General features: G+C 55.8%; 2 protein-coding genes across 3 annotated transcripts; both read left to right on the top strand.

The window, feature by feature from the left end:
- The first annotated feature begins 8031 nt into the window (after window positions 1-8031).
- On the top strand, window positions 8032-13238 carry TUBB4A (tubulin, beta 4A class IVa). The gene is made up of 4 exons (XM_004689294.2): window positions 8032-8201; window positions 8748-8856; window positions 8962-9072; window positions 11596-13238. Exons 1-4 carry the CDS (start codon window positions 8145-8147, stop codon window positions 12651-12653), a joined length of 1335 nt encoding a protein of 444 aa, XP_004689351.1. The 5' UTR covers window positions 8032-8144; the 3' UTR covers window positions 12654-13238.
- Window positions 13239-14813: 1575 nt separating this feature from the next.
- Window positions 14814-23758, top strand: DENND1C (DENN/MADD domain containing 1C). 2 transcript variants are annotated; one of them, XM_012729344.1, is made up of 23 exons: window positions 14814-14853; window positions 16689-16753; window positions 16836-16879; window positions 17019-17068; window positions 17334-17453; window positions 17537-17606; window positions 17773-17853; window positions 17943-18008; window positions 18095-18148; window positions 18261-18371; window positions 19068-19168; window positions 19272-19317; window positions 19451-19552; window positions 19635-19760; window positions 20402-20506; window positions 21101-21191; window positions 21267-21307; window positions 21519-21590; window positions 22162-22206; window positions 22275-22382; window positions 22584-22651; window positions 22778-22985; window positions 23095-23709. In XM_012729344.1, the coding sequence occupies exons 4-23, from the start codon at window positions 17025-17027 to the stop codon at window positions 23707-23709; spliced, it is 2274 nt and encodes a 757-aa protein (XP_012584798.1). In that variant the 5' UTR covers window positions 14814-14853; window positions 16689-16753; window positions 16836-16879; window positions 17019-17024. The 2 variants fall into 2 exon arrangements, with proteins under 2 accessions (XP_012584798.1, XP_004689355.1); XM_004689298.2 differs by lacking the exon at window positions 14814-14853 and adding an exon at window positions 15623-15639 and having other exon boundaries at window positions 23095-23758.
- Window positions 23759-23869: the final 111 nt, after the last annotated feature.

A 23869-nucleotide genomic window follows, 5' to 3' on the forward strand; every position in this document is an offset into this window, starting at 1 on the left:
ACACAAAAGAGATCGGACCGTACACAATCGGACAAACTGACAGACATGCGACACAGACACGACACCATCACACACGCAGACAACACCTGAACACATAATCACACACAAGAGCAGTCAACAAAACCAGGGTGGCGACACAAGAGATACACATTCAGGAACATACAGAAATCAAGCGCACGGAGAACAGTACACACAATCACACACTAACCAAAACAGACAAGAGATACACAACGCAGGCACACGCACGGCCACACACTCCAGACACACGCCCGGACATCATCGCAGATACACAGGGCGGGTCAGCAAAGCCGGCCCATGCAAGGCCAGAAACGTGGCTGCCGCACACATACCCACTAACACATAAACACCCCCAAAGAGACTCAAAGGCTCAGCGATGTGCAATCAGAGACCATCGAAGGCGTGAGTGTCACACACTGACTCAAGCCTCCTGGAGAGAAGCGCGAGACACTGAAACAAAGACCCGACGCACCGGCGAGTACGCCGTCCTTCCCCACCTCCCATCCCTGTGCAGACCCAGCCCCACCCTTCCCGTCGGTCAAGACCCAGCACCCTTAGAGGGAATGCAGGCTCTTCTCCGGGGATCTTACTCCCCTCCCTCGCGAACTCTGTCTGGGTCCTCTCTCTGGAAGCAACGTCAGGACGTCTCTGCGGGCCGCGGGCGCCCCTGGTGGACCAGGCGCAACTCCGTTCAGAGTTGCACGGAGTTGGGTGGAGAGGTTAAGGCAGAAAGGAAGAAAGGTGCTTCTGGGTCTGAGAAACAAAAGCGAGCGCGCGCGCACACGCGTGCACACACACAAACACATTCAAAACACGCAGACAATTCACACTCGGTCTCCGCCCGGGGGGGCGCCGCAGGTCCAGGGCCCGGCCCGCGTGGGCCCGGAGGAGGATTACCATTGGTCCGAGCCCGACCAATAAGAGGCGGCGAGGGCGCCAAGCGGGGCGGAGCGAGGCGCCCGTACGTCCAATCACGTCTCTCAGCCGGAAAAAGACCGCCCCCCCCCTCCTGCCCCGGGAATCGCCCTGACCAGGCGTGCCCGCAGGGAGAACGCCGGCTCAGGAAGACTGACCCCTAGGCCAACTTGACTTTGACCCGCCAGGAGCTTGAGAAAGGTGAGCCGCCTCCCAGGACCGACCTGGCCCTCCAAGCCCTGCCCACTCCCCGTTCTCACTTCCTCGCGGTCAGTGTCCCAGGCCCTGCCCGTCTCAAGCCCGCCCACTTCCCCTGTCGCCAGCGACTTATGCACCCCCAGTCCCGCCCACTTCTCTGTCAAACGCCTGGAGCCCCGCCACTTCCTAGACTTCTGCCTTCCAGTATCATCTGCTTTCCCGTCTTTCTCCCTAGGCCCCGCCCACTTCACAGCCTTCAGCCTCCCAGGCTCACTCTTCCACCCTCTCCCCCCGCCCCTCACATTTCTGTCTTTATTAGTTCATCACCCTCCTCCTCCAGGATCCATCCTTCAACTGCTTCCTATATAAAATCTTCACCCGTTCCAGGGTTCCATCCTTCCAGAGACCTGAGCTCCCTTCCCAGTCCAAGCCTTCGAACCACCCTCATTCCTAGTCTAGCTTCCCTGGGGACTGCACGACCCGCAGCCAGTCTCTATTTAGTCTTATTCTTTTAGGTCCCGTCCCGTTTGTTCAGTCCCACTTTCTTCCTAGCCTCACTATCAATACCCTACCCCAAAACCTCCAAATGCCTCGCTAAAGCAGTGAGGGAGGCCCCGCCCTTCCCGAGGAGGCTCCTCCCCCTCCGACTTTGCTGTCTAGGTACTTCCCTGCAATGTGACCCCATCCGAGGATCAGGACCCTGGTCACCCCACTATGACTCTGGGCCCAGTCTCGAACTCTAAGCCCAGTCGTGGTGGGCGCACCCACCCCATCTCCCCCAGCAACTGACAAATATACTTCCTATGGTGTCGCTCCTGCCGGAGCAGATGATCCCGTAACAGTACCTGTGACCTGTGACCGTGCTGACACGCCAGAGCCTCTTACCAATCCCCCACACACACACACACCGCTGCACCCCCCACCACACCCCCAGCCTCTGGGACCACCAGCATGTAGGTGGCTCTGACATATTCTGTCTGCGACTGAGGGAGCCCCTGCCCCACCAGCCTTGAGCCCCCATCCACACCCAAGGGACTGGGGTGAGGGAGCTCTGTCTGCCTGTCTTTTTTTTTTTTTTAAGATTTATTTATTTATGCATACAAGAACTGGAGTACAGGTCAGAAATGCAGGCAGTGGCTTCAGATAGCTTCATGGTGCTGTGCTTTAACCCATTGTGCCACCAGGGAGGGCCCTGTCTGCCTGCCTTTACACAAGGCTGGCTCAGCTGGGCCTGGCCGGCTGCCTCCGCATGGATACTTCAGTCGTGTCAGTCGTGTGTCTTCACGTCCATGTGTCTATAAGAGTACCTGGGGGTTGGCTGGTCAGTGTGCACCTGCATGATTTGGGGAGAAGGGATTCAGGAGTTGGCATTAACTTTATTCTGTCTGTGGAGGAGGGTCAGCATCTGGCTTGAGTCATCTTGTTCTTTTTTCTTCTTCTTTTAGTTTCTCATATCGCTTTATTTTCTTCACTTTTTTTTTCAGTTTTCACTTGATTTTATTTGCCAAGTATCTTTTGGAGTTATATATGGGGGTCTAGCTGTGTGCCTGGAGTAGGGAAGGGCCCTCTAGTATTATTTTTCACTGTGTATGTTTGACTGTGTTTATGCTGAGTTTGAGCCCCTGTCTATGTGCGTCTGGCGTGGTCTGTGTTGTACTTAATATCCATGTGGATGTTTGATTACATGTGTGTGTGTATACACACATGTTTCTATACCTGTTTCTATACCTGACTGTGTCTATGCTGTGGTCTGGGTATAGATCAGGTCTGTGCATATCTGATTCTGTGTGTATGTGAGTCTCTCTGAGTCTCTGTGTGTGTTTTGTACTGGCTTGGGGAAGGTATGCTTACTGTGGGTGACTTCTGTGCTTGCACGTGATCTATGTGAGCCTGCGACTGCACCTCTGAGTTGGGGGTAGATCGGTGGCATTTGTGAATCAGCAGTGTGCCTGGGTCTAATGGCCCCATGTGTATTGTGAGCATGTTGTAGCACTTGGTGTCCATGTGTTTACATCTGAATCTGTATGTCTGTGTCAGCAAGTGCGGTTGCAGGGGAGGGTGGTCTGTATTATGCGGCCCCTCAGCAGTGACCTCTCCCCCTTAATATGGTCACACAGATCATCCTGGATGATTGGAGAGATGATCCGTATCCAAAGACTAAAGCTGAGCCACCTTCATGCACGGCCTTGATCCACAAGCAGCTGGGCATCTTCATGCCGGGTGTATGGTCTGCTGTTCCTGACCACTATTGCCAGAATGACCACAGGTCACTGCAGCCTCACTTCCTGGCTGGGTGTCTGCCAGGCTCCACCTCCTTCAACTGTGAGAGCAGCTACATCACTCATGACACCTGCACAGTACACCTGAAGATGTCTTCAATTCCAGGCTAGTCGGGGGTTGGGGGGAGGCCCAGGAAATATCCCCATCCCACCTGGAGCCCCAGTTGATATCAGCTCTTCCCCTGTCCATCTCCCAGGAATCCTTCTATTTCCAAGGATGGTGAGTGTTGGCAGGAGGAGGGCCACACAGCCGCAAAGCCAGAGAATGCCCCATTGTCCCCCTCCCCTGCCCCATGCTTGGTGCCACCAGTACCAGGCACAGCTTCCATAGAGCCTGTGTGTGCTTCTGGAGTTGAGAGAGCAAGAATGGAGGGCCTATCTCCTGTTAAGGCCCGTTCAGCATCTCTGTCCCCCAAAACAGCAACTTCCAGAACCCTCTGTCTCTCCCTTCCCACAGCTGGAGAGAGCCCTTGCCAGGTTGGGCCCATGCCCAGAGCTGGGCCCTGCCAAGGGCAGGGAGACGGGAAATCAGACCCAGCAGAGGTGTAGGTTAAAGGGCTGGGCATTGAGGTGGCAGGAGGAAGGGGGAAGGGAAGAAGCCAAAGGCCTGTGCGGCCAGCAGACAAAGACAGCATAGACTCGCGTGATGGAAACAGAGCACACCCACTGGAGCCAACCCAGAGGACCCAAGCACTGACACAGAGACCCGGGCACGGGCCACGTGACCGTCACAGGGCTGCTTTCACACCAGCAACACTTTCTCCTGAAAGACAGCCCATTTGATTGTGCCTTTTTTTTTTTTTTTTAAGATCAAGTAACACAGTAACTACTGGGGGTGATCCAAGTGCAGGAACTTTGGAACTGGAATGTGCTGGGCTTCTTTCCAGCTTCCATTCTGTGTAGATGACACTGCATAAGATACTCAGCCTCTTGGGGTCTTGTTTCCTCACTTGTAAAATGGGCTTGCGAATAGCAGATGCTTCCTAGGGTGGTGGTTTCCAGTGTTAAAACAAAAACAAGCCAGCACACACAAATCATTTAGAACTGGGTCTGCTGAAACTTCACTGTGATACTAATAATAGGCAAAGCAAACACCTGCCCCCGGGGTGCAGGTGGGGGGGTCTGGGGCAAGTCCAGACTGCAGGCCCCCCAGATAGCAGACAGATCACTTACAACCAGGAGGCAGGCTTCTCCCTGATTTTGTGGCCCTCAGGACAGCCAGTAGTATGGACAGTGTTCTGGATATCTGAGAATTCCCCACTTCATGAGAGTCCCCCAAATGCCCATACCAGATGCTCCCAGAAATGCACTACAGCAACCTTCCTGTTCTTGCTGCTGGTCTCAAGGAAGTAAATTAACCTGGGGTTTAAAAATGGGATTCTCTCCCCCCCCCCCCAAGCCCTCCATTTACCATCTACAATTCCCCTGTAGGGGCGATGAGGAAAATCCCCTAACCCTCTGGGTTCTTCTCAGACTAGCTAACCAATCAAATTAACATCAGACAGATGGATTTAATTTGTATAATGCACATGAATATAGAGTCTAAAGCCAATGGGGCGATGTAAAGGTATATGATCCCTGAGCTAAGGAGTGGGATGAGGCCTGGGACTTCCAGGAAAGAGGAGAGGGAGTCACGTGGGCAGGAGAAGGTGACTCCTATGACAAAGATTAAATGGTCTGTCATCAGATGCGTGCCCTGCTGTGTTTACATCTGGTAAAAGTCCTAAGTCTTGGTAACACCCCCAACTTTCCTTAAGTTAAGGAAGTGATAAAATTCCTCCTGAGCCTTTAAGGCCTCATTTGACCTCAATTCAAAACAATTGACATACCAAAGAGATATGTCCTAGGAAGGCCTGTTAGGGACAGCCTGGCTAGGCCTGTGTTTCACCCTCAATGCTGGCTTAAGTTAATAGCCTAAAACTCTGCTCTAGTAATGGTTTTGGAGCCCAAAGTCAACCCTCTTTAGAGGATGAATTCCATTCCCATACAAAAGTTACAAGCTAGTGCCTCAAGCTCTCCAGGATTGCACTGAAATGTAGATTCAAAAATGCCATTCCTGAGTGAGGGTCACTCTGGATACCTGCTGCAAGCACTTCAAGACACTGCCCATGTTCCCCTGCAGACCTGCTGGCCTTGATGGCTTTCTGGGCAGTAGCTGAGCTATGGAATGCTTGGGTGTCAGAAGGGTCTGCTTGCCTGGGACTTATGGGTATACCTGGCATGCTTCCTCCAGGACGAGAGCCCAGGACGAGAGCCCAGGTCTGTCATGGGTTCAGGTGCGGTCAACCCACCCTAAATTCCCTTCCCCTTCTTCCAGCCTTTCTACATCTCTGACCTTTCCACAGCTCAGGTAATACCAAGTCCAGCAGGTCCAAGAGCTAGAAGTCTACCCCCTGCATTTCATTCTCTTCTGCTTTCCCCACTCTCTGTATTCCTCCCTGTAGGGCCTTCAGGAAGCCCAAGCAACTCCCTGCTGCAGAGAGGGCACCTAAGGGCATGTCTCCACAGGCAGAGTCCCTTCCAGGGTGGGAGAGACCAGAAACCCCCATCTCTGCTGTGGGCTCAGTCCAACACCCCAAATCCGCACTCCCCTGATAGAGTTCTACAGGAAGCTCCATTTTTCCAGTGTTGAGGCCTAACCATCCCCTTCCAGCAGAGCCTGAGCCATTTTGTTTAAGATTTGATATATTAAAAAATCAAGAAATACCAACACTGGCTAATGCATTCTTGATATACATTAACATGGACTTCCTGTTTCAGGGCAGAAATCAGGCTTCAGGAATCAATTGTGACAGTGCATTGGCTGATGACCTCAGAAATCTGCATTATTGGCACCGGTATTTGGTGGTGTCTGCTGTGGGGGCATTCTGTGCAGCATAGCTGGGCTCTACCTGTTAGATGCCAATAGCAGCCCAAGTGGTAAAGATCACAAAGATGTTTCCAGACTTCTTGGCCAAGTGTCCCAGGGAGGGCTAATTACCCCCAGCTGAGAATTCCTGGCCTAAGAGGTTTTATCAGCCCTCCCCACTCCCCCCCAAAGACTATCTCTCACAATCCTATGACCTAGGAAGCCTGGAATATGTGCATATTTCAATACACAGACTCCAGGGAAGGAGAGAAAAGGTGATTCTGAGATGCTGGGGGTCACCCTGGTCCATACCATCTAATCCATCAGGAACTTATTAACGTATAGTGCAAGCCAGGGCTCTGACTCAGTTTTTTTCCTCAGTCCTCAGCATTTTATCACTCTTTAGGATCAGGTAATTCTTGGGAAGGGAGGTGGGGAAGGACTGTGTACTGGAAAATGTTTCAAAACAACCACCCACTAGATGCCACACACCATCCAAGCATGACGACAACAGAAAAAAAAAAATACCCTGTCATTGCTAAGTGTCCCCTGGGAAAGCAGAATCATCCTCAGCTGAGAACCACTGGTCAAAAGTATAGCAACTGGCCAGCATGAGGTGCCAGCCACAGTTGATCTGGCCAACTCAATGCCCCACTACCGGCCCTCACCCCACATCAGCCAGAAGCCTGATGTGATAGAACCAGAGACTGCCAGCTGAGGGTGGCCCCAAGAAGTCTGGCCTTCACTTGAGGATCAGTGCAGGAAGTCTTGACCAGTCCCTGATAATAACTGTAATACTATTAGCTACAATTTACTTATTACTTACTCTCTGCCAGGGGAAACTGGGGCCATCTTGTTAACTGGGTCATTTCATGGGACTCTCCCGTTCCCTTGATCAAGGGTGGCCATTCTTGATTGGACCCTTCTTGCAGATAAGGAAATTCAGCCACCGACCCGTAAAGGGACCTGTGCAAGGTCATAGAGCTAGAAACGCAAAGCTGGTGAGAGCTTGCAATAACAACATTGAAGCAGAGAGGTGCTGATCTGGGAGGAGAGAAGCAGCTCCCAGTTATCACTATCCCCGCCTCCCCCTCCATGTAATCCAACTATGAGTCTTCATTTTCCACCCCTGGCAAGGCTGGGGTGACCACATCTCATCTGCTAGGAAGCCAGAGCCATCAGGGGGGGCGCCCAGTTTCCCGCAATCTCTCAGCTTCCATACCATCCCCAGTCAAACATGGAAGGAAATTACTTACTACGCAGCTTCCAGACAAGTCCTCCAGGAACCGACCGCCCCCACCCCTCTCAAATAAATCGCTACTCCGGAGCCCCCAGCTCGAACCCAGTGGGTGACCCTCCCAGTTAATACGAAGATTCTGGCGAGTGAGACCCAATTGGAATGCAAGGGAGACTGAGGACAGACTGGCTGGGCTGGGCGGCCCGGGGCTGGGGCGCGGGTGGGAGGGGTGCCGGGAGAGGCAGGCGCTCCCAGTTGCTTGTTTACTAGGCGCTTCCTCTTCCCCCTCCCGATCTTTGCAAAACCCGGGTTGCCAGATCTGGTTGGGAGTGGGGAATGGTGACGGGGGCGTGGGGAAAGGGTACCGAGCAGCCTAGGGGGCCTCACCCCCAGGGCGGGAGAGGTCTTCGCGCCGCAGGGGAGGGAGATCCCTCCACGCCCGCACCCTCCGTCCGGGGGCGGGACCAGGGGGCGGAGCGGACCTGTGACCGGCTGTGACGAGGGCCGCGCCCGCTCTTATAGAGGCGCCCCGGGGCGCAGGGACTGTGCTTCGCCGCTGCCGCCGAGCGTCTGCCGAGCACCCACCTCCCAGCCGGCCACCGCAGCTCCAGCATCCGCGTCACCCCCGGGCCACTGTCAGCGCACCGCCATGCGAGAGATCGTGCACCTGCAGGCCGGCCAGTGCGGCAACCAGATAGGGGCCAAGGTGTGCGTGGGACCCGGCCTCGGGAGTCGGGAGGCTGTCGAGAGGAGCTGAGCAAGGTCCTTCAGCTTCGCAGGACTCCCCCACCTTGGGTTTTTGGGGGTGACGGGTCCCCTGGAGGCTAGCACCCCAGGGGCGGTGGGGGAGGGGCGGGGGGCAGGGCCAAGCTGGGAACAAAGAGGCCAGTGGGGGTGGGGCCTAACCTTCTGTCCGCTGACCACAGCTGGCTTCACAGCTGGCCACTGTCCCCTGCACAGGCACAAAGAGATGTCTTCGCTCTGGCTGCAGCCAGAGCCACTGACAGCAGCCAGCTAGGCTGGGGGTGGAAGGAGGGGGTAACTCTGCTTCACACCACCCCCACCACTCCCTTCTTGCTGCCTCATCCTTGCCTCCCACCTAGCCTCTAGGCCCCCCCCCCCATTCTCTTTGCCGGAGGGGGACAGGTGGCATCTAGGCAGGTGGTGGGGCATTCTGGGTCAAGAAAATGGAAGTGGGCTCTCACATGTTCTCGTGCGCTCTCTCTCTCTCTCTCTCCCTCCACCCCTTTAGTTTTGGGAAGTGATAAGTGATGAGCATGGCATCGACCCCACAGGCACATACCACGGGGACAGTGATCTGCAGCTGGAGAGAATCAACGTGTACTACAATGAGGCCACAGGTAGGACGCAGGGCATCTGTGGGCTTGGGGGTGGGGAGGGACCTAGAGAGACGGGCTGCTGGTTCCTGGCACTCACCCAGCTGCCCTCCATCTGCTTCCTTACAGGAGGAAATTATGTCCCCAGAGCAGTCCTGGTGGACTTGGAACCAGGCACCATGGACTCAGTGCGCTCAGGCCCCTTTGGCCAGATCTTTCGGCCGGACAACTTTGTGTTTGGTGAGTCCCCAGCGTGAGCACAGGCAGGGACACCCTCTTGTTCTCCAGCTCAAATCAGTGACTCAACCATGACTACAGCCCATTGGGGGGCAACCTAGCAGACAGGTCTGTGATGGGGGAGCCACAGGGCACTGTGGTAGCCAGGAAGTCATTAGGTGAAGGATAAGAGATAGAGGGAAGGCTTCCTGGAGGAGGTGACATTTTAATTTAACAATTAGGGACTGGAGCCAGAATGACTGAGTGCGAACCCCAATTCTGTCACTTCATACATCTGACAAATACTAACTGAGCACTGACTGCATACCAGATTCCACTGTATTCCCTGGGGATGCAACCAAGGAACAAAACAGACAAAGGTCACTGTCACCCCTGGAGCTGACATCCTGGTGGAGGGAAATGGGAAGCAAAGATAAAATAAAATTCAGACATAGATTGAGTCAGCTGGGCGACTCTGAACAGACCCACCCAAATCTCTCTGTGCCTCAGACTTGTCATCTTGGAAACAGAGATTATGGAAAAGAACCACTTTTCAGGCAGAGGATGCTCCAAGAGATTAATGTGTGTGAAGAACATTAAACAATGCCTTAGAATAATGCACAGAGAAAAGAGTAAGCAAGCAACCATTTTTTTTTAAGATTTATTTATTTATGCATTCAGAACTGGGGTACAAGACAGAGGTGCAGAGGCGGTAAGAGGATTCACCAGAGACAGAGTGGGGAGCAGAACAGGCAGATCAACAAAGTATACTGCTGAGGGGAGCAGCAGGCGGGTCAGGAGAGGTCTGCCTGCCATGTGGGTCACCTCAGGGGCCGGGGATCGAACTTGCACTGAAGTGGCTGCAGCTGCAGCTAACTTGCAGTGTTGCACCTTTACCCATTGCGCCACCAGGGAGGGCCCTAAACAAGCAGCCATTCTGATGCTTCATTATCATAGTGTCTGTAGCCTAAAAGGTGAGTAGTACTCAGACTGACCAAAGCTGTTGAAGGCAGGACAGGCGCGAAGCTGAGGCACAGTGCACATGACAACAGCAGGCATCCATGCAGCAGCTGGGCTCAGCGGCTCGCACACCGTGATATTCCTCCAGGTTCTCCCCTGGTGCCTCCCAGGTCGGGTGGGCTGCCCCCACCTGCTCAAGGCACCCCCAACCTCCCAGCACCTCTCCTCTTCAGGCCAGTGTTGTTTGAGTCTGGAAAAGCTGTGTGACCTTGGACAAGTGACATCCCCTCTCTGTTCTGTGCAAAGATTCAGCAAAATAATGACCCTCTGCTGTGGGGTTGGTGCACAATACATCCTCAGGACTGTAGGATACTCCAGTGGCTCCAGTCAGACCAAGAGATTCTGGAGGGAGGGAAGGGGAGGTGGAAAGTTTCCTGAGGAGCTGACAGTGCACAGCCCAGTCAGTCGGCCCAGTCAGTGCCAGGGAGCAGAGCTTACTGAGCAGCCTGCACACCCTTGCCAAGGCATTGAGCAGGACTGAGCTAGTGTGCTGGAGGATCAGTGAGGAGCGGCTGATCCTCCTTGCCTCCGGAGCGGCTGAAGCAGAATGAATGAGGGAGAAAAGCAGAGGAGGTGAAGGTAGGGAGCGGCTGGAGGAGGGGATAGATCTCGTGGGACCTTCTTGGTGCTCCAGGGCTTTTGCCGGATCACCCAAGGGAGGTGGGCAGAAGAGGGCCAGGCCTGACTGGGGCTCACTGGCCCTCTGGTGGCTGATGGGGGAAAACAGTGGTGAATGCAGGAAACCTTGGATCAGGAAATGAGGGCTGATGGGACTGCGCTGATCTAGATGGGTAATGAGGGGGCCCCAGCAAGCTGGAGTCAGCAGAGGGGTGACAGGAAATGTTAACTACTCACAAAAATACAAGTCAATATTCTAAGACTAATCCTCATCCTCCTGGAGCCTGCTTTCCCCGGTGAGATGATAGACGAGATGATTAACAAGAAAGTGCAGCTATGTAACGCTGTGGTAAAAATCAAGCCGGGAAGAGAATCAAACATGGAGGGGTTTAAGCTGGCTATAGGGTGGCCAGGGAAAGGCTCGTGGAGGGTGACGAAGTGCTGAAAGAGCACTCTAGGGGAAGAGACTTCCAGCTGGAAGAAACAGCCTGTGCAAAGGTCCTGGGGCAGAACCATACCCCGCATGTGGAGGACTAGCGAGTAGGCCCACGGGACAGGGGGGTAAGGGGAGACCATGAGATAGGTTGTGTGGGGCCTTGTGGTACAGGGAGGACGTGGTCCTTTACCCAGACCCAGGTGGGAGCCCTGGGATAAAAGATGGGGGTTCTGAAATGACCGAGCTAATGTGGGATATAATTAGATCTAGCTTTTACCAGGGTCCTCATGGTTGCTGGGGGAAGAGAGGAAGGATGGAAGCAGAAAGAATACTGAATAATAAGAATAATAGTCATGACAATAACAACTCGTTGTTGTTATTATTGTTGTTATTCAACCCTGCCCTAGGATGGCCGGGGTTGAGGGGGGCTCTCCCCATAACTGTCTGTGTGCCCCGGCCCCTTCTCTCTTTAGGCCAGTCTGGAGCCGGCAACAACTGGGCCAAGGGCCACTACACGGAGGGCGCCGAGCTGGTGGACGCCGTCCTGGACGTGGTGCGCAAGGAGGCGGAGAGCTGCGACTGCCTGCAGGGCTTCCAGCTGACGCACTCGCTGGGCGGCGGCACGGGCTCCGGCATGGGCACGCTGCTCATCAGCAAGATCCGCGAGGAGTACCCCGACAGCATCATGAACACCTTCAGCGTGGTGCCCTCGCCCAAGGTGTCGGACACGGTGGTGGAGCCCTACAACGCCACCCTGTCCGTGCACCAGCTGGTGGAGAACACGGATGAGACCTACTGCATCGACAACGAGGCGCTGTACGACATCTGCTTCCGCACCCTGAAACTCACCACGCCCACCTACGGGGACCTCAACCACCTGGTGTCGGCCACCATGAGCGGGGTCACCACCTGCCTGCGCTTCCCGGGCCAGCTCAACGCCGACCTGCGCAAGCTGGCCGTGAACATGGTGCCCTTCCCGCGCCTGCACTTCTTCATGCCGGGCTTCGCGCCGCTCACCAGCCGCGGCAGCCAGCAGTACCGCGCCCTGACGGTGCCCGAGCTCACGCAGCAGATGTTCGACGCCAAGAACATGATGGCCGCCTGCGACCCGCGCCACGGCCGCTACCTGACGGTGGCCGCTGTGTTCCGGGGCCGCATGTCCATGAAGGAGGTGGACGAGCAGATGCTGAGCGTGCAGAGCAAGAACAGCAGCTACTTCGTGGAGTGGATCCCCAACAACGTCAAGACGGCCGTGTGCGACATCCCGCCGCGCGGCCTCAAGATGGCCGCCACCTTCATTGGCAACAGCACGGCCATCCAGGAGCTGTTCAAGCGCATCTCGGAGCAGTTCACCGCCATGTTCCGGCGCAAGGCCTTCCTGCACTGGTACACGGGCGAGGGCATGGACGAGATGGAGTTCACCGAGGCCGAGAGCAACATGAACGACCTGGTGTCCGAGTACCAGCAGTACCAGGACGCCACGGCTGAGGAGGGAGAGTTCGAGGAGGAGGCGGAGGAGGAGGTAGCCTAGGTCTGCTCCCTTCACTTCCTGTTTGCCCCCCACCACCCCTAGGCTGCTGACCTCTGACTCCTGAGAAGCTTGCAGACCCCTGCTTCACCTGAGAGCCTGACTCATCTCTGACCATCACCTTCACTTCACCTGACCCAACATGAATTTGGAGACCACAAGCCTCACTTCACCTCTGACGCTGGCCTACCTTTGACCCTCAATTCCACTTCATCTCCAAGCCCCTGAGTTCCTCCAACTCTAACATTCACATGAGCCCTGCTTCACCTCAGACCTGGTTAGCCCTACCTTGAACTCACAGCTCTCCTTCTCACCCATGAGCCCCATTGCACCCCCAGACCTATAAGACCCGGTTTACCTTGAACCCTGCCCTCTAAGCCTCACTTCACCTCCAGCCTGAACTTGCCTCACCTTTGACACCGGTGAGCCACTCCAACCCCACTATTTCGTTCCTGGGTTTGCTCCCCTCGGGTCCTGCCCACCTGGCTTTCCAGGGGTGTAGAGCCCTGAAGCATGTGGGCATGAAAAGTTGCACCTCTCACTGCTCTCTGCTCCGGCACCATCAATAAATGAATTAAGTGTCCAGCACTTCCTCCGTGTGCGTTTCCCTGTGGGAGGCCAGCAGCAGGGACCTCCCCCATGGGACGGATGTGGGCATTGAAGGGCATCTGATCAGGGGAAGAGGGCAGAGATCTTGGAGTCAGAGAGACCAGCCTGCACCACCCACTCACAGTGCTGTTGAGTAAGTCCCTCCTCTGAGCCTTGATCCCCCCTCTGTAAATGGGGGTCACATCATCCCCCGCCGCCCCCACACACCCACCTCAGGAAGCTTTGTGAGGATTTGAGGTCTCACAGGCACCATCCCTGGCATGAGAGTGGGCACTTGTGAATGAAACCACTGCCATTCTCTTAGCCACTTGATGGGGCCTAGCAGAGGATTGATCCGGCTTAGGCTCTTCCTAAGCATTAGGTGACGTCCCCATGAGCCTTCATGGGGTTGCTGAGATAAAAACCATGTCTGCTTATGTTACACAGGCAGAAAATGATCTCGAGAACATTCCACCTAGGTTACATAGCAGAGATATGAATTCTTTTACCTCTGCCCCCATCCGCTTGTCACTGGGGTTTGTCCTGAATCAGAGTGAATTTTAGAAATGAGGAGGCACGTGGGAGGGCTCTGTGGCATCGGAGCCGGTCCTAGTCCAGTTCCCAACGACTGGCTGGCTCATCAACAATAGATATTTATTCTCACAGTTCTGGAACCTGGAAGTTTGAGAGCAAAGCATCGGCAGAGTCTGGTAAGGGCCCACTCTGGTTCAAGGACAGTCCTCTCTCTCTGTGTCCTGACATGTGGAAGGAGCTAGGAGGTTCTCTAGGGGCTCTTGTGAGGGCACTAATCTTATTCATTAGGGCTCTGCCTTCATGACCTAATCGCTACCCAAAGATCCCACCACCTAATACCATCACATTGGGCATTAGGATTCAACATGTAAAGTGGGGGTGGGGGGAATATATTCCCTCCATAACACATTCTGAGAGGGAGAGAAGGAATTCCCAAGTACTCTGCATCCCCTCGTCCCCCTCCCCAGTCCTGGCTGGGTTCAGCTCCCCCAAGAGAGAAAGGAGGCACCAAGAATGCACCTTATGCATCTGTGTCTTAGCTGGAGACTTTGGAGGTGTGTGTTGGGGAACAGGGTGCATGTATGTGTTCATAAGCTTGTGCACCTGCTCACAGACCCTTCTCAGTGTAGAAGTAACTTGTACCCACAATCATATGGACACACACAGAGCAAGAACCCCCACCATCTACATCTGATGGACAAGACACAAGGTCCACAGGCACACAGATCTATCCACTTTCACCCCCGGACACCCTGGGACACACCAAGCATGTCATCTTACTCAAATGCATGCCAGTGTCCACACAGACACTCCCAACACCTTACAGGAGATCACGGTGTCTGCAGTCTGCTGTGTTCTGACTCCCTGAGCCTCTCTGCAGGACTTTGTGTGCATGCTTGTGGCTGTGATAGGGTTGTGTTCTGCCTCTGTGCTTGCAAGTATGTCTGTATAGCTTTGAGCTGCAATGTGACACCTGTCTGCCTGTGTGTGTGTCTCTCTCCAAGTCTGGAACTCTGGGTGCACCCAGCAGTGGCTCTCTCCATGCAGTCACTGCTGTGGATCTGAGGCCGGACCCAACCAGGTAGGCCCTTTTGTTCCTTTGTACTTACTGTTCTACCCATGTCTGTGTTCTCTCCTCCCCACCTAATTTCTCTGTTACATTGTTTGCATCCATGGCTATGGTCCCTGCCTGTGTGTCCATCTGTTGCCTCTGTTAGCTGAATGCACCCGAGCACTATCTCTGCACATCCATTGTCCCCTAGAGCAAGCCTTCTCCCTTGCTGTGACAGTTCTGGCCATAGGTCACTTGTTGTGTGTGTGTTTGTGTGGGTGTGGGTGTGTAAGAAAGAGAGAGACTGTGTGGTCTATCTATGCCTGTATGTGATTGTTGTGGTCAGAACCACATGGGGTCTGTCCACTCTCCAACCCAGCTCCCTCTGGTGGTCCTTCAGGGAATAGCCAGTGGGCCAGTATGGACAGATCATGAGAAAGAAGAGTTGAGGAAAGAGGAAGAAAGCTTTTTAGGCAAACTGTGAAGCCCTGGCTGCCACAGAGAGGGGACGGCTTGTGCATGATGACTAAGACCAGGAGGGACTCATCCTGACAGGACAGGACGGGGGCTGGCCCTGAGCCTGCACCTCTAACTGCCCACCCAAGCCTGGGAAGGCTGGGAGGCAGGATGCCTGGGTCTCTTGTAATGGGTGGGGGCGGAGGCCTCCCTCCTGGGACGTCACCGGCTAAACTTCCTCTCTCAGCCACACAGGAAGCAGAGCTCAGGGCCCGGCCTGACTCAAGCACAGGCCCCCAGGACCCCTGGGGAGAGGGCTCCACTGGCCGGCCCTGCTGGGACCATGGGATCCAGAGCTGAGTAAGAACTGCCCCTTCCTCCCTTCCCTGGAGCCAGATTCCCACGGAAGTCCCGGGCTGGGGCAAAGGGTTGTGGGGTTGAGCAGGCCCGAGAGGGATCGAGAGTCACAGAGGTAGGTGAGCGGGTCTCCATGGGCCCCCAGTAAGGCACACTCAAGCCTCTCAGCTCCTCCTTGCTCTCTTCCTGGCTCTGTGTGATGATGTTTGCCACCCTGAGAGTGTGCGTCTTGGTGTAGCTAAGTGATGGGGAGCAGGGCTTACAGGGGGATGGGAGTCTGGGGGTCTCCGTGTACATGAGTGACTGAATGGTGCTGTGTCTACCTGAGGGTGAAGTGCTGAGGCCCCTGTCAGGTTCTGTGCGTGCTTTTGCCAGGACATCACTTCTGCAGCTATTCTCCGGCCTCTTCCTCTGTGTCCCTGCAGGTCTGACGTTGCTCCCAGCCCCAGTCCCAGCACCCTCCGCGAGAGGGAAGAGGAGGTGGGGGGGAAGGCAGAGATTACAGGGCTCACAGAAATAAGGGAGCAAGCTGCTCTCCTTTCTCTGATGAGAAACTGGGGTTCAGCACCTGGGGGCCCACAAACTTTTGCACGCAGACGCACAGGCAGGGCCCCTGGCTCTCAAGACCACAGGCATCTTCACACCCTTACTCAACCACACGCAGCCATGCAGGAAAATATAGGTGTTACTTGCCCTCACGTTAGCTGGGTCACCCTTACTCACAGCCATGCGTGAAATGTACACCGGATAGTCTTGTGCTTTCGGGTGGATGTTGCAGTAGGATCACACCCCCTCACCCGCGCAGTGTCCCACACACGTCCTGTCTCACTGCACTCCACTCCCAGCGGCCGCACAGACACAGGCAGTGCCGTGTGCTACATGTATAGGCTCTCACAACCTGCACACTGCTGCTACAGCTCTCAGGTCACACACACACAGGTACACCAGTCACACGTGCACATACAATCACTCCTTGTGCAGAGCCCACACAGACGCAACCACATCCCCAGAAGCCAGCCACTGCACCCACTAAGCTGTCTCTTGTCCCACAGAGGGGGTCCCCCTGTCTTGTTTGATTGGTTCTTCGAAGCCACCTGCCCTGACTCCCTGCAGGAGGGTGAGTTGGGGGCCTCAAGTAAGGGTGGGGAGCTGGAGGGTGGGTCTGGACCCCTGAATGTAAAGACCTCCTTCCCCCACAGATCCCCCCATCCTACGGCAGTTCCCCCCAGACTTCAGGGACCAGGTATGCTGTCTGGGTCCTTGTTCCCAGCGCGCCAGGGCCATTGCTGCTGGGGGAGACTGTATGTCTCTGACCTGGGGATGGCAGGCCTGGGCCCCAAGCCTCAGTGAAACTGGAGTACCTGTTTCTCTCTACCCCCCAGGAAGCGATGCGGATGGTGCCCAAATTCTGCTTCCCTTTTGATGTGGAAAGGTACGGAATAAGGAAGTGGACACCCCGGGAGTCAGGGGCTCACACTTCTCAGGGACTCCAAGGGTTCAAACACCCATGGACTCAGATATCCAAAACCCATTCACCCAGCAACATGACACCCTAAAATCTTGGGATGCAGACGTCCCAGGTTCTGATAGCTAGCGGGTGTGTCTGTACATGCAGATGGTAGAGACACAGGAGCACTGTTGAGGGGTTCAGGGAGCAGGGATGCCCGGGTCTCTCAGAGAGTCTTTCCTGCCTCCAGGAAGCCCCCCACCCCCGCTGTACAGCACTTCACCTTCGCCCTGACCGACCTGACCGGCACCCGTAGATTTGGCTTCTGCCGCCTCCGGGCTGGTGCCCAGAGTTGCCTCTGTATCCTCAGGTGTGGGATTCGGGACCTGGGGTGGGAGGGGAGGGGGGTTACCCACTAGGGGACTCCCAGGCAACTGTGCACTCTCTCCGCAGTTACTTACCTTGGTTTGAGGCATTCTACAAGCTGCTGAACACAGTGGGGGACTTCCTGGCTCAAGACCAAGTGAGATCAGGCCCCCCTCTCACAACCAGGGGTGTCAGAGCCCCCACCCCCTCGTGTCCCCAAGCCTGACCCTAGCCCCTTGGCTCCTCCCAGACCTCTCAGACCCAGGTCAAAGCCCTCGGTTTCCCAGCCCATGTTCTGGCTCAGACCCCCCACCCCCACCCAGGTCTCTGAGGCGGAGGAACTTCTTCAGAAACTGCTGCAGCAGCCCCTGCCTGGAACCCAGGACTCAGTGGGTCTAGAACTGGTGAGAAGCCCCAACCCCTGGGTGTCAGACCGCAGGTAGAAGGGAAGCTTCGCCTCAGTCCTGAAGATTACATAACTACCTGTCCCCAGATCAGCAGGATGACCATCTCCAGCGCACAAGGCATCCTGCCCCCTGCTCCGGGGAAGAGCAGACCGGTGAGTGGGGCGCCCGGACCCTGGAGAGTAAGCCACCCGAGAAGGCCAAGGCCTGCCTGACCCGTGCCTCGCCGATCCCCCACCAGCTTTCCAGTTTCGTGGCTCCGGACGCAGACCGCCTGCCCTCCATTCCTGAGAATGTGAGTGAAAGACCTAGCAGGGACCTCTGGTGGCGAACGATCGCGAAACGAGGGGGCTGGTGGGTGCCCGTCTTAGGGTCCCTCGCGCCCAGCGCTGCTCTCCGCTCCTCAGAGGAACCTAACGGAGCTGGTGGTGGCGGTCACAGACGAGAACATCGTGGGACTTTTCGCTGCGCTCATGGCGGAGCGAAGGGTCCTGATCGTAGCCAGCAAACTGAGCACCGTGAGGCGGGGCCGCAGGGCCAGGCGGGCAGGGGTGGGACAGAGGCCTGGCTTCGCCCCTGGGGGCGGGACCACGGGCCGCACTTCTACCTCTAACCCCAGCGGGCTAAATTCTGGCTGGGTCCCTTTGAGGGTGAGGGTTCAGCTGAATCCTAGTTCCGCCCTTATGGGTGTGGGTGTTGGGATGGGGGTGATCAGAGGAGGCTGCGCAGTGGCTCTTTCTCTTTGGAACCGCTGAATTCAGATTCCACCCACTAAAAAAAAAAAACAAAATAAGGCTGAAACCACCCTCCCAGGGGTGAACTTCAGGGAAAACGTCTTGCTCCGCCCCTGGGGGAAAGGACCCGCAGTGGGAGCTGAATGTTGGCTCCACCCACCAAGGGCGGTGCCGGGGCGTGCTCAATCCTGGCCACGCCCCTTTGTGGGTGGGGTCAAGTATTGAAAAACTGCCCCACCCCTGCAGTCCCTAGAGCGAGGGACTGGGACAATCAGTCCTAGCTTCACCCGCTCCAAGTGCTGTAACTTGTCGAATTCTTGGTCTCCACATCATTCCAAAGGGTTTCCACCACTTACCTAGTAGCGGGCGGGGGAGGTTACTGACAGGAGAATGGGGACGCTGGGAAGAGCTGCCGTCTCAGAGCGGGTCGTTGAAGCTAGGGGTCCAGGCCCTAACTCCAGGGGCCTCGCCCGTCCCCAGTTAACATCATGTATCTACGCGTCCTGCGCGCTCCTGTACCCCATGCGCTGGGAGCACGTGCTAATCCCCACGCTGCCGCCGCACCTGCTGGACTACTGTTGGTGAGGGGCGAAGCCTGGGAAGGAGCAGGGTTTAGGGAGGACGGCTGGGGTCCTGGGGAGCCGGGGCGGCACCTGCATAACCCGCCCCCTCGGTCACCCGCAGCGCACCCATGCCCTACCTCATCGGCGTGCACACCAGTCTCGCTGAGGTGAGTGGGTGCACACGCGGTCGTGGCAGGGAGGAGGGAGGGGGAGAGGCTTCTTCCTCTGCATCCCCAGATACCCTTCCCCGCCAGGAATTCTTGGGCTCTGAGCGCCTGTCGGCTTGTCCCCCCAACACAGAAAGTTCGTGAGAAAGCCCTTGAGGACGTGGTAATGATGAACGTGGACTCCAACACCTTAGAGACACCCTTCGACGACGTGCGGGAGCTGCCTCCAGACGTGGTCAGCCTCTCCCTCCCCCACCCTTGGGCAGCGCCTGCGAGGCAGAGTCCGTCCTGCTCAGCGCCTCCCCTTTGTCCTCCAGGTGTCCCTGCTGAAACTACAGCTAAGGAAGGTGGCCCTGGCCCCGGGGGAAGGGGTGTCCCTTCTCTTCCTCAAAGCCCTGGTCATGCTCTTTGGAGGCTACCGCGATGCTCTTATCTGCAACCCGGTGAGCAACAGAGAAGCTGAGGGAGCGGACCTCTCGTGTCCCCAAAGGACACGAATAATGAAGCCTGGAGCTTGCAGAGTGAATACCCTGCACTTGCACTGTAAATGAGTTCCCAGAGCTGTGCCATGAGGTGGATACTGTTATGTCCCCATCTTACCTGAGGGAAAAAAGGTCTGGAGAGCCCCACAGGGGTTCATTTGAAACTAGGACTTTGACCTCACTTTCAACAACACACACCCCAGTTTTCACAATTTTTCTGTGAAAAACTTTGAGGAAGTCTATCCTGGAGCAGTGCTGTTCCTGTCACCTGTCTCGACTTGCTTGACAGCACATCCAAAATCCCCATTCTACCTCCATCCATCCGGGCCTGCCCCCCATTATTGCTCACTTCGATGAGTGCACTGGCCTCCCCCATGGATCCTCCCTCCTGGGCTCACTCCCCCACTCCCAGCTGATCCTCCCAGGAGGGCTGAGAGGTCCCTCTGAAGGCGAGGTCCCATGCTACCTCAGCCCACAGGCTTCCGCCTCCGGGACCCACACAGCCCTGCACAAGATGGGGTACACGGTGCTCACTCAACATTAGCTAGCGATGTGGTAGAGTGAGGGTGGCAGCTAGGATGAGCGCTTCGGTCTTTCTTTAGGGCCAGCCTGTGACCTTCAGTGAAGAAGTCTTCTTGGCCCAGAAGTCTGGGGCACCCCTGCAGGCTTTCCACCAGAAGGCTGTGCACCTGCAGCTGTTCAAACAGGTGCCTGCACCTGAGGGAGAGGCTGGGGGTGGAGGGACTTGGGTCTCTGAGGGCGGCCTAAGGCTGAAGGGGTAGACACCTGAGCCTGAGTCCAGTCGGTGAGGTTAGAGAGCCCAGTGGCACACCTCACTCCAAGTTCCCCGGGGTGGAAGAGGCAGGACTCAATTCTTGGGTCTCGAAAGACAGGACCCCCTGACCTGAGTTCATGAGGAGTAAGGTTGACTTCTAGGTCCCCACGGAGACAGGGTAGGAACAAATCCTTGAGTCCCTGAGGGGCTTAACTTCTTGGGTGGAGGTGGAGGGGAAGGTGGACTGAGACTCCAGGTTTCCAGAGTTCTTGGGGGTGGGGGGGTATGGCCCACCTCTTCAGTCTGAGAGGCAGTCTGACTTCTGCACCCCTGTGCTTCAGTCTGGACCCAGAGTGCACAGGGAGAGGGTTGAGGCGGGCTTCCCATCCGGGCCCCTTCGGCTAGGTCTCTGTAGGGGCCAGAGACTCCTAAGCCTTAGAAATGAGCAGAACCTTAGGCTTTGTTGCCAGATGGGTCGGTGGCAGTCACATCTGACTCGCTGTCCCCTCCAACCCCCCATTTCCAGTTCATCGAGGGCCGGTTGGAGAAGCTCAACACAGGAGAAGGCTTCTCAGACCTCTTTGAGCAGGAGATTACCCGCAGCGGGTCCTCCTCAGGTGAGCCCTGTGCCCCGGGGGCCCCACCACAGGTCCCTGGCCTGAGACCTGCCACTGAGACCACTCTCATTCCAGGCACACTGCGCTCCTACCAGCTGTGGGCGGACAGCCTAAAGGTAACAACCCCTGACCTTTGTTTAGTTTATTCTAGGACACATTTAATCCCCGACAGTCTTCACTTTGCTCCTTTGTAGACAGAGGGAAGAAATGGAGACTCAGAGAGGGAAGGGGATGCATCTGGCCCCACAACGTCCAGGGGTGGGGGTAGTATCTGGGGTCACCCTTGGGGCCTCAGCAGTGACCGCCCTTGGCATTTTTTCTCCCCAGAAAGGTGGCGGTGCCCTCCTACATTCGGTCAAGGCCAAGACCCAACCAGCCGTGAGGAACATGTACCGCTCGGTGAGGCTGGACTAGACGGTCCACTTGGGCAGTGAGAGTCCAGCCCTTGCAGTGGCAGACATTTTAGCCCCAACATTTAAAATGCAGACACTTTTATCAGAACTGAACCAGTGACTAACAGTTCTTCCCACTTTTATTTTCCAATCACATACTCGTTGGTGTCAGCAGCATTTTTTTTTTTTTTTTGGACTTCTCAGGATCATTTCTTTCCCATTTAGCATTTAACAGCCAAGATTGATTAGTGAACATCTTTTGTCCTCAAATATTACAATCACCTTTGCAGCTCAGAATTGTCGACTTCATTTTACTCTGCTCAACTTTGGAACACAGACCATTTTTCTGATTCTTTTTTGCCACTTCCTGTTTCATTTGGGAAATTGATCTTTTATATGTTCATCAAAGGAGTGAGAGCTTATATGACCTCATACATAAAGCACACGGAATTGTGAATATACTCGTAAGACGCAAACATCAACACAGGACAAGATGAAGCTGGCCTAGAGGATGCAGGGCAGAGTTCCCGAATGCCCCTGGTCACGTCCCCTCTAACTCCTGTTTGGCTCCTCCACAGGCCAAGAGTGGCTTGAAGGGTGTGCAGAACCTTCTGATGTACAAGGTAAGGCCAACACCCCAATGGCTTGGGTGGAGGGGCAAGGGCCCCTGGCTCATCCACCCACCTCCTAGGATGGACACCCTTGCATGCAGAGGGGGGGCTCCCTGAGAGTCCCCAATCTCACCAGCCGCTCAGATCGCCTGCAGCAACGCCTGCCTATTACCCAGCATTTTGGACAGGTAAGAATGTATGCCCACCCCCAAGGTACACACCTGGATTGATCACGGAGCCGCCCTCCCTCACTCAGTTCCCACTCAGACATCGTCCCCTCCAGCTACCCAATACTTGGTGGCTATTTCACACTCACCCTCCTCCTGAACGTCCCTGATTCTGCAGTGCTGAGGTTCCACCCTCAACCCCCCCAAATTTATCCTTTGCAGAACCGGCCCCTGCGCCCCAGCAGGAGACACCGACCGGAAGAGAGAGCTTCTGAGTTCCTGGGAGAACAGTAAGGCTCAAAGGCGGGAGAGGGCAACATAGATCAGAGAGTGGTCCCCAGCCCTGAGCCTCCAGAGCAGCTGGGCCATGACTGGTGGTCTCAGGCAGATAGTTGAGACTGCCCATCCCTCCCCAGGACATCCCCCGTGAGCAGTGAGGACGGCCCGGATCCGTGGGCAGAGGAAGCTCTGGACAGCAGCTTCCTGGGATCTGGGGAAGAACTGGATTTGCTGAGTGAGATTCTGGACAGTCTAAGCACAGGAGCCATGAATCCAGGCAGCCTGCGTCCCAGCCAGAGCTTGGACTGCTGCCATAGAGGGGACTTGGACAGTTGCTGTAGCCTGGTGAGAGCCCTTCCTCCCACCCCACCGTGCTCCTCACTTGCCCATCCCACTTGCTAGGTCTTCCCTTACCTAAAGCCAGTAACTTACCCATCTCCCGACCCTACCCCAGCCGGACATACCAGGAAGACCAGTATGGCAACCAGATGATGAAGAAGCTCTAGAACCCCAGACCCTGTCTCTGCCTGCCAGCCTGCAGTGTCTGCAACCCCTCCAGCCTGCGGACGCCACCCTCTCCTCACAGAACCGCACCTCGTGGCTTCCCTCAGAGGCCAACCAAGAAATAATTTCTCCATCTCAGTCTTCACTAGCATCTGTAGACCCAAGCAGCCAAAGGGACCCTAAATTCCCTCTTCCAGAGCCCCAGCCCCTAGTCCTACATCTCTCCCCTCCCCACAAGGTAGTTGAAGATCCCAGAGCACAGGAGACGCCCGACTCCCAGCTCACCACAACACCGAACCATCCAGAAAGTCCCCAACCTCCAGCCCTGACAGAGCCCAGACTGGACATTAACTGGACAACCCTTGATTCTTCCTCAAGTCCTGGCTCCCCAGAGCACCCCAAAGCTCAGTCTTCCAAGGTCCCGCTAGCAGAGAATGTTCACGTCCAGTCCCTAGAGGGACAAGGAACACCCAGAACTCCTGTGGCACCCGCCAGCACCTGGAAGGAGCCCCAGGCCAGGGGTCAGCCCAGAGTTGCTGAGCTTAAAAAGTGTTTTGAAGGTTAGGGATCAGGGGTCTGGAGGGGACCCCAGGCCTTCAATAAAGCCGCAAGAGCCCAAACCTGTTTTTTCCTAGTGAGTTTATATGGGGGTCCTGTATCTGCTCAGAAACCTACCTCATCCATCACCTCCCCCTCCTGGGGTGGCCTCCAGCTGGCTCCTCGTA

This window comes from Condylura cristata, unplaced genomic scaffold (genome assembly GCF_000260355.1).
Source record: "Condylura cristata isolate star-nosed mole 26May11 unplaced genomic scaffold, ConCri1.0 scaffold00025, whole genome shotgun sequence".
Classification (NCBI taxonomy): domain Eukaryota; kingdom Metazoa; phylum Chordata; class Mammalia; order Eulipotyphla; family Talpidae; genus Condylura; species Condylura cristata.

What these genes read in the sequence shown, in the direction of transcription:
- TUBB4A (XM_004689294.2), top strand. Translation starts at nt 8,145, where the DNA reads ATGCGAGAGATCGTGCACCTGCAGGCCGGCCAGTGCGGCAACCAGATA. An exon ending in GTACTACAATGAGGCCACAG is followed by an intron (nt 8,857 to 8,961) that starts GTAGGACGCAGG and finishes GCTTCCTTACAG; the next exon opens with GAGGAAATTATGTCCCCAGA. An exon ending in GCCGGACAACTTTGTGTTTG is followed by an intron (nt 9,073 to 11,595) that starts GTGAGTCCCCAG and finishes TTCTCTCTTTAG; the next exon opens with GCCAGTCTGGAGCCGGCAAC.
- DENND1C (XM_004689298.2), top strand. An exon ending in TGCACACCAGTCTCGCTGAG is followed by an intron (nt 19,318 to 19,450) that starts GTGAGTGGGTGC and finishes CCCCCAACACAG; the next exon opens with AAAGTTCGTGAGAAAGCCCT. An exon ending in TCTGAGTTCCTGGGAGAACA is followed by an intron (nt 22,652 to 22,777) that starts GTAAGGCTCAAA and finishes ATCCCTCCCCAG; the next exon opens with GACATCCCCCGTGAGCAGTG.